Raw genomic sequence first — 7362 nt, forward strand, 5'->3', positions numbered from 1 at the left:
GAGGTATACCATCACAGCTGAGTGAGTTCCAAGTCAGTGTTTTCATACCTGTCTGGGACGCATGCGAGTCAAGGTTCGAATCCAAGGATTTGGCCCGGTTTCACAAAAGCATCTTAAGGCTGAGTTTAAGGTTCTAACTTCTAACAATTAACTTATCCTTACAATGCCTTTGGGAAACCGGCCCTGGCTCGGTTTCTGCGCTGGCGACCACTTCTCTCCCAACAACAGGTGTCTATTGATTTGTTATTTTACTACTCTACCGTAAGCCATGTTGTCTTGCGTTCTTTTCCTGTTTTTCAGGAAAAACGGACCTAAATCCACTTGCATCCAATAACATCCAATGGAACGCAGACAGGGGAGTACACTCGGTTCAGGCGTCAATATCTTGCAATAATACCGATAAAGTTGTAGTTTCTTCATGAGTTTTTAGGCTATACTTATTCAAATGCAATGGCTCTTGTCTAGTTGTTCTTGTGTAGCAACACTGAACAAAAATATAAATGCAACATGCAACAATTTTAAAGATTGAGTTACAGTTCATATAAAGAAATCAGTCAATTGAAATAAATTCATTAATCTATGAATTTCACATGACTGAGAATACAGATATGCATCTGTTGGTCACAGACATCTTTAAAAAAAGGTAGGGGTGTGCATGGATCAGAAAACCAGTCAGTATCTGGTGTGACCACCATTTGCCTCATGCAGCACAACATCTCCTTCACATAGTGTTGATCAGGCTGTTGATTGTGGAATGTTGTCCCGCTCCTATTCAATGGCAATGCGAAGTTGCTGGATATTGATGGGAACTGGAACACACTGTCGTACACGTAAATCCAGAGCATCCCAAACATGCTCAATGGGTTACATGTCTGGTGAGTATGCCGCCCATGGAAGAACTGGGACATTTTCAGATTCCAGGAATTGTGTACAGATCCTTGCGACATGGGGCGGTGCATTATCATGCTGAAACATGAAGTGATGGCGGTGGATGAATGGCACGACAATGGGCCTCAGGATCTCGTCATGGTATATCTGTGCATTCAAATTGCCATCGATAAAATAGAATTTTGTTCGTTGTCCGTAGCTTATGCTTGCCCATACCATGATCCCACCTCCACCATGGGGCACTCTTTTCATAACGTTGACACCAGCAAACTGCTCGCCTGCACAACGCCATACAAGCTGTCTGCCATCTGTCTGGTACAGTTGAAACCGGGATTCATCTATGAAGAGCACACTTCTCCAGAGTGCCAGTGTCCATCAAAAGGGAGCATTTACCCACTGAAGTTCGTTACGACGCCGAACTGCAGTCAGGTCAAGACCTTGGATGAGCATCCCTGAGACAGTTTGGCAGAAATTCTTCAGTTGTGTAAACCCAGTTTCATCAGCTGTGCAACTGGCTGGTCTCAGACGATCCCACAGGAGAAAAAGATGGTTGTGGAGGTCCTGGCCTGGTGTGGTTTCAAAGTGGTCTGCGGTTGTGAGGCCGGTTGAACGTACTGCCAAAATCTCTAAAATGACGTTGGAAGCAGCTTATGGTAGAGAACATTAAATTCTCGGGCAACAGCTCTGGTGGACTTTCCTGCAGTCTGCATGCCAATTGCAATCTCCCACAAAACTTAAGACATTTATGGCATTGTGTTGTGACAAAACGGCACATTTTAGTAGCCTTTTGTCCCCCGCACAAGGTGCACCTGTGTAATGATCATGCTTTTTATTGAGCATCTTGATATGCCACACCTATCAGGTGGATTAATTATCTTGGCAAAGACGAAATGCTCACAAACAGGGATATAAATAATTTTGTGCACAAAATTTGAGAAATAAGCTTTTTTTGTGTATGGAACATTACTGGGTTATTTTATTTCAGCTCATGAAACATGGGACCAACACTTTACATGTTGCATTTATATTTTTCTTCTGGGTACATTTTAAGCAGACAATGGAACATGCAAGGCAAAAACTTAACAAGTAGACTATTCTACAAAATGTTAAACATTTTTAAAGTCAACAAAAGTGCATCTTTTTTTAAAACAATATTAAAAAAACGCACAAATAAAATGTATTGTAAAATTCCATTGGCTTTATTGCTCGAGTATGTATGTACAGGATGTTAAAATAAAGTTGGTACACAGTGCCCTCATTTGGTTGAACAGCCCCACTGCGCCTTCCATTTCCCACCATCTGGCCATGTCAGAGGATGGTACCAAATACCTTTTTATAAACTGGGTTGTTCGAGCCCTGAATGCTGACTGGATGAAAGCCGTGGTATATCAGACCATATACCATGGGTATGACAAAACATTATGTTGGTCATCAGTTCATAATAGCAATAAGGCACCTTGGGGGTTTGTGGTATATGGCCAATATACCACGGCTAAGGGCTGTATCCGGGCACTGCGCGTTGCATCGTGCATAAGAACAGCCCTTTGCCATGGTATATTGTCAAAATATACCACACCCCCTCATGCCTTATTGCTTAAATAACTAACCCAAGATAGACCACAGCCTGTCATTTCCAATGGGAGCAAATTAATCATCGTGGGCAGAATAAGAAAGGAGGTGGGCAGAGCCAAGCAAGAGCTAGCATGATCCTATTGGCGTGTTCTAGCATGTTTTTGCATATTACCATTAGGGAACGTCTACTCTGAAGTGCGTGTGTGCAATAACTCCATTCGTCCTTGCACTCCTAAACAACTCCCATTTTAATTTTTTTATTTTGCAAAGGGTAGTTAGTCCACTCTGTTCGTAACGGTGCATAGAAACTTATTACATAGGTACAGGCATGCATAGCTAATGATTTCAAAACACAAATGTGGCATAAAATAATGCAGATTTCATTCTTTAAAGCAGCAATCAGCAGTTGAAACAAAGCGTACTCCGTGCCCCACTTTCGGTAAAAAGCTTAGGGATGGGGATGGAGAAATGCAAGGACTGAACATTCATGATATAAAAATTAAAGTTAGTTTTAGGCATGTTTTGTGTTTACATCTACTTTGTTTACAAACATTGGTGTAAAACAAGCTTATATTTTGGGGTAGAATGGGGTTAAAGAATTAATGGGTACATAATTTATAAGTCCAAAAATGTATATAACAACTGCAGATTGTTTCTGTTGAAGGGGCAATCTAAGCAATTTAACAAAAATGAATATATGAAGGAATATTAACTAAGAGATTTCTGGGTTTACTAAAGGGTTGGGAGGTTATAAAAAAGCTGATGTACAGAAGAGAATTCAAATTTTACATGAAACTGAGGCCGGGTGGGACAGACAGGCTGGTAGGGCTACTATGCTTCTAGCCACTGCCACTCCTTCATTCCATCTGTCCATCATTCATTCCTCTGCTCCACTTTTCCAACTAACTGCCTTCTGAGTGCGCCAGCCTCACCGCTGGAAATATGCTTCTCTCCCTCCTGGCTAAATAAATAGAGGGTGAAAGAGAGAGAGAGGAGACAGAAACTGGTAGGTTTGGTTCTAGGTCTGAGACTCTTCCTGTGTTACGACGACGTTGTCTCCGTGGAAGCCTGTGATTCAGTGGGGGCGGTTTCCGAGGCGACAGCTGATTGTGTGGCAGTAGAGGGAACTGTGGCATCGGGGAGGGTCTGCTTCTCTGGGGCGACTGTTGGAAGGGTGAAGGAAGAGAGGTCGACCGGGGGAAAAGATGTTACCCCTGGGGGCAGGAGTGGTAGCTGGGACAGCATGGCAGGCATGGGGGGGAAGGGGGTGACTCCGGGCAGGTTCAGAGGAGGGAGGGGGGCGAGTGGAGGGAAACCTGAAATGGAGCGGGGAGAGGAGAGAGATCTGAAAGTGAACACAGGAACATGTACACTAATACATGTTATCCCCTGGGGGCGGTAACTCAATGTTAACAATAGCTGCTAACATTAGCTGCTGGTAGTATAAACCCGCTGTTCAAGGTGGCGGTAGCCCATTAATACCTGCTAACGACACAGCGCTGAGGTCTGGTAGTGCGCCGAGGTTGAGGTTGGTGAGGTTTGGAAGTAGGGGGAAGCTGCCCGGGAGAGGCATCAGACCTACAATAGCACACAAATAAACATATATATTTAGTCAGTGTAGAAAAGTGTATGATTTGATCGTTTCAATTTGATCATAAACCAAAATTCTGAGGAGAAACGTGTGCTGACCTGGTAGCGTGGTGGCGGGGTTGAAGGTCGTGGAGGCAGGGTTTAGGGGGCTCAGGGAGGGGCTGATAGAGGTGGGCAGCAGGGGAACAGTGGGGAGACCTGGGAGAGAAAAACGAGCAGTCAGCAGGGTTGGGGTCAATTCCATTTCAATTCCAGTTAATTCCAAACACTGAAACTCCAATTCTCTTCAATGATTTCAATTAGGAAAGTAGAATTGGGTTTACTTTCTGAATTGAAATTGTCCTCAACCCTAGCCATCAGAACAAAAATGCATTGGAGAGAGAGGATATTTTTTGACCATCCATAGCATTGACTGAGATCATTCATTTCCAATGGGAGTTTGATAGGAGCAGAGGGAGGCCATCTGGAGCAAAGTGAAAAATGATAAGTTTAACCCTGGCGTCACATTCCATTTCATAACCATATTATGTTGCGAAAGAGTAAGAGAGATGAGGTACCTGTCTGAAACTCGCTTGGGATAGTGGGCGGGGCTGAGCTGATTGACAGGCCGGACAGCGAATCCTCGAGCCCCGTGGGGACAGAAGGCATGGCAGGCGGAGGGGTTACAGCTGCCAGCTGAACCTGAGCGGGGGAGAGAAATAAGACAGGAAAAAAAAAAGAGATGAGAGAGGGAGGGAGGAATAGAGAAATATGAGAGAGGGGCGGTTGATGAACAGGTAAGGTCAAGTGCATTTAAACAAGTAATTATTCATTTGAATGAACATTTTTCCTCTGACGTGCCTGTCTGAGTTGGGAGTGACATTCTGACATAATGAGCCTCTCATAGCCTTCCCTGATGAGGGGGTGGAGGGAAAGCAAATAAGGGGGGCGGGGGGAAATGCAAAAAAGTAAACACTTCAAATCGATGGGATACTATTATGAGGCTGACACTAAAGCTACAGTATGGGTACTTTAGACTTGGTCTGGTCATTTCAGCCCTCTATTTCCAAAATATGTTATTGCAAAAAGGATGACAAAAAAAAGCATAAAGTGACTGTCTATCGACTGTCCAGGCAGTTCTAGTTGTTCTGATTCTTGGGTCAAGTTCTGGGTTGATACTAACCTGAGTGAATCCATCCTTGAGCGGGCTGATGGGCTCACCACTGGGAAGAGGACCTGGAAAACGGATCTTCTTCCCCTCTTCAAATGGTCGGGTGGGAATTCTGTGCAGGTACCCGTATCCTATCCCACATCCCAGACTGGAACAAGAGAACAGTAGATGATGTCACTCGTCAGACTGAGGTGTGTGTGTGTGTACTGTATGTTTGTTACCTGCCCTCCCCTCCCCAGGCGCTGTTCGGGGTGATGACCACCTCTCTGCAGTTGTCTGTGTCTGTGTTATAAACATACAGCTTCAGCCCCTTCCCTTCATGGGTCTCTATCAGGGAAAACAGGTCCTCCGACTGAGAGAGAGGGAGAGAGGTGGAAGGGAGGGAGAAACTTCAATGACTTATATCCAAATGCTTATTGGCTAGTTTGTGAAGCTCGCAGTCTTTAGTCCTAGAGTAGAACGCACGGTGTAGTTTTGTCACTATACGCACCTCGTTCATAACGGTGTCGGCTCCTATGATGTAATCAGTGTGGGGCCGCAAGCCAGCCAGGGCTGCTGGAGAGTTAGGCTCCACCTCCTGAGAAAGAGAGAGATACCAAGAATTACACCTGCCTGGTATGAGCTAAATTGGACACACCTTTCGGCTACTGGCTACTCACCAGCACGTGCCAGATGTTCTCATTGGCTCCCTCGAAGCTGCAGAAGCGTATGGAGACTCCCAGCAGGCCCTGGCCACCCCAGAGGTTGCTAGGGATGACGGTGGACTCCCTGAGCTCCAGGGTCTTCGAGGAGTAGACCAGCATCCTGACTGGCTTCTCCACACTGGCCTTCAATAGGTCCTTCAGGGTGTCATTGTCCTTGTTCTGAAACAGAGACAGGATAAATTATAGAATTATAATGAGTAGAACGGACATCCATTAGAGCCGGGATGGGCAACTGGCAGCCCCCTCCTTATGTAGGCCCGCGGACCAATTAAAATGGATGTGGGTACACAGACCCACCCCAATCAAAGTTTCCCCATCCCTGAATTTGAGCTATATATCATACACCAGCATCCTCACCGTCAGTGGGGGTTTGTGTATGTGTCTACAGTTAGTGTGTTGAACATGCTTATTCAACAGCATGTCTACGCATACCAGTCTTTCATTGTTGATGGAGACGATGAAGTCAAAGAAAGGCTCCAGTCCTGCCCGGTGTCCTGGAGAGTTCTCCTGAACCTTGGGAGAAGACAGAGACATCGTGACTTGTAACAACTGTATTTTGAGATTGAAATGGAGCAGCTGGAGCAAGGCTTGAACAAGGAGCAGTTACAGGGTATTCACACTACTGCCTGTGCCATGAGGTCCAGTCTTCTTAGCAGAGGTTAGGGAGCTTCACATCACCTTTGAACATTTAGCAGTAGCCTTAGAATTAAACAGGTATTTATTACAAGCTTCACCTGTTGTCTATCTCAAGATCAATTAGATGGTTGTCACATCAACATATTGATGTGAAGGTTTGAACATGGAGGTCTATACATTCAGGTGGTTAGACAAATGTGTAGAAAGAGGCATGATACTGTGGATTCTGTCAGCAACGTGGCTGCACCTATAAAAGCTATTGTTTTGACAACTAGCTAGCGTTGAGTTGGCAAGCTCATTCACACCTCGTTCATAGCTGTCTGGTTGTTTTTACAGCTAACCTTGTTTGCTAAACAATACATGCAACCAATAAAACAAACACCTTTCAAACGTTTGACTTGTACAATTCCAAAATGCCACTGTAGCAAATGCTGGGGAAAATAACGTTAACACTGCTTATTCGTATTAGCTACATGTAGGCCAGAATGTGATCCCCGGCCTCTATTTGACCGTGAGGCAACAATTACAGTAGGTCCTGCTGAGGGACAACTACTGCGGATGCTTGCTAGCGAGCTAACATTCATTGCAGACATAAAAATTAAAACCAAACACATATCTACCCGAAGAACATGGTAGCCTTCGGATCCTCCTCCCGGTATCTCGGCACTCTGCAATCCCCCCATGACACCCCTAGTATATATCGTATTTAGGGTTTATTGTGAGATATTTTCCTGCTTCGGCAATATTGTTACCCGGTACACGTCGCCCACTCTGCCAGCTGAGCGCTTGTGTTGTTACGTGGCAGACCACCAGGAAACAAGG

The 7362-nt window shown here is 45.0% G+C and overlaps 1 protein-coding gene across 1 annotated transcript; it reads right to left on the reverse strand.

Annotated features, from left to right (window-relative positions):
* Positions 1–2064: 2064 nt before the first annotated feature.
* Positions 2065–7362, reverse strand: LOC106600060 (Golgi reassembly-stacking protein 2). Its single transcript, XM_014191398.2, has 10 exons — positions 7161–7362; positions 6337–6417; positions 5860–6063; positions 5691–5777; positions 5422–5552; positions 5213–5348; positions 4608–4731; positions 4150–4248; positions 3943–4038; positions 2065–3776 (listed from the first exon to the last, which is right to left on the reverse strand). The coding sequence occupies exons 1-10, from the start codon at positions 7221–7223 to the stop codon at positions 3502–3504; spliced, it is 1296 nt and encodes a 431-aa protein (XP_014046873.1). The 5' UTR covers positions 7224–7362; the 3' UTR covers positions 2065–3501.

This window comes from Salmo salar, chromosome ssa03, assembly GCF_905237065.1.
Source record: "Salmo salar chromosome ssa03, Ssal_v3.1, whole genome shotgun sequence".
Lineage (NCBI taxonomy): Eukaryota > Metazoa > Chordata > Actinopteri > Salmoniformes > Salmonidae > Salmo > Salmo salar.

Coding starts and splice junctions, on each gene's coding strand:
- LOC106600060 (XM_014191398.2), bottom strand. CDS start 7,223: ATGGGGGGATTGCAGAGTGCCGAGATACCGGGAGGAGGATCCGAAGGC. Junction 6,418..7,160: donor AAGGCTACCATGTTCTTCGG/GTAGATATGTGT, acceptor TCTTCTCCCAAG/GTTCAGGAGAACTCTCCAGG. Junction 5,778..5,859: donor AGAACATCTGGCACGTGCTG/GTGAGTAGCCAG, acceptor TCTCTTTCTCAG/GAGGTGGAGCCTAACTCTCC.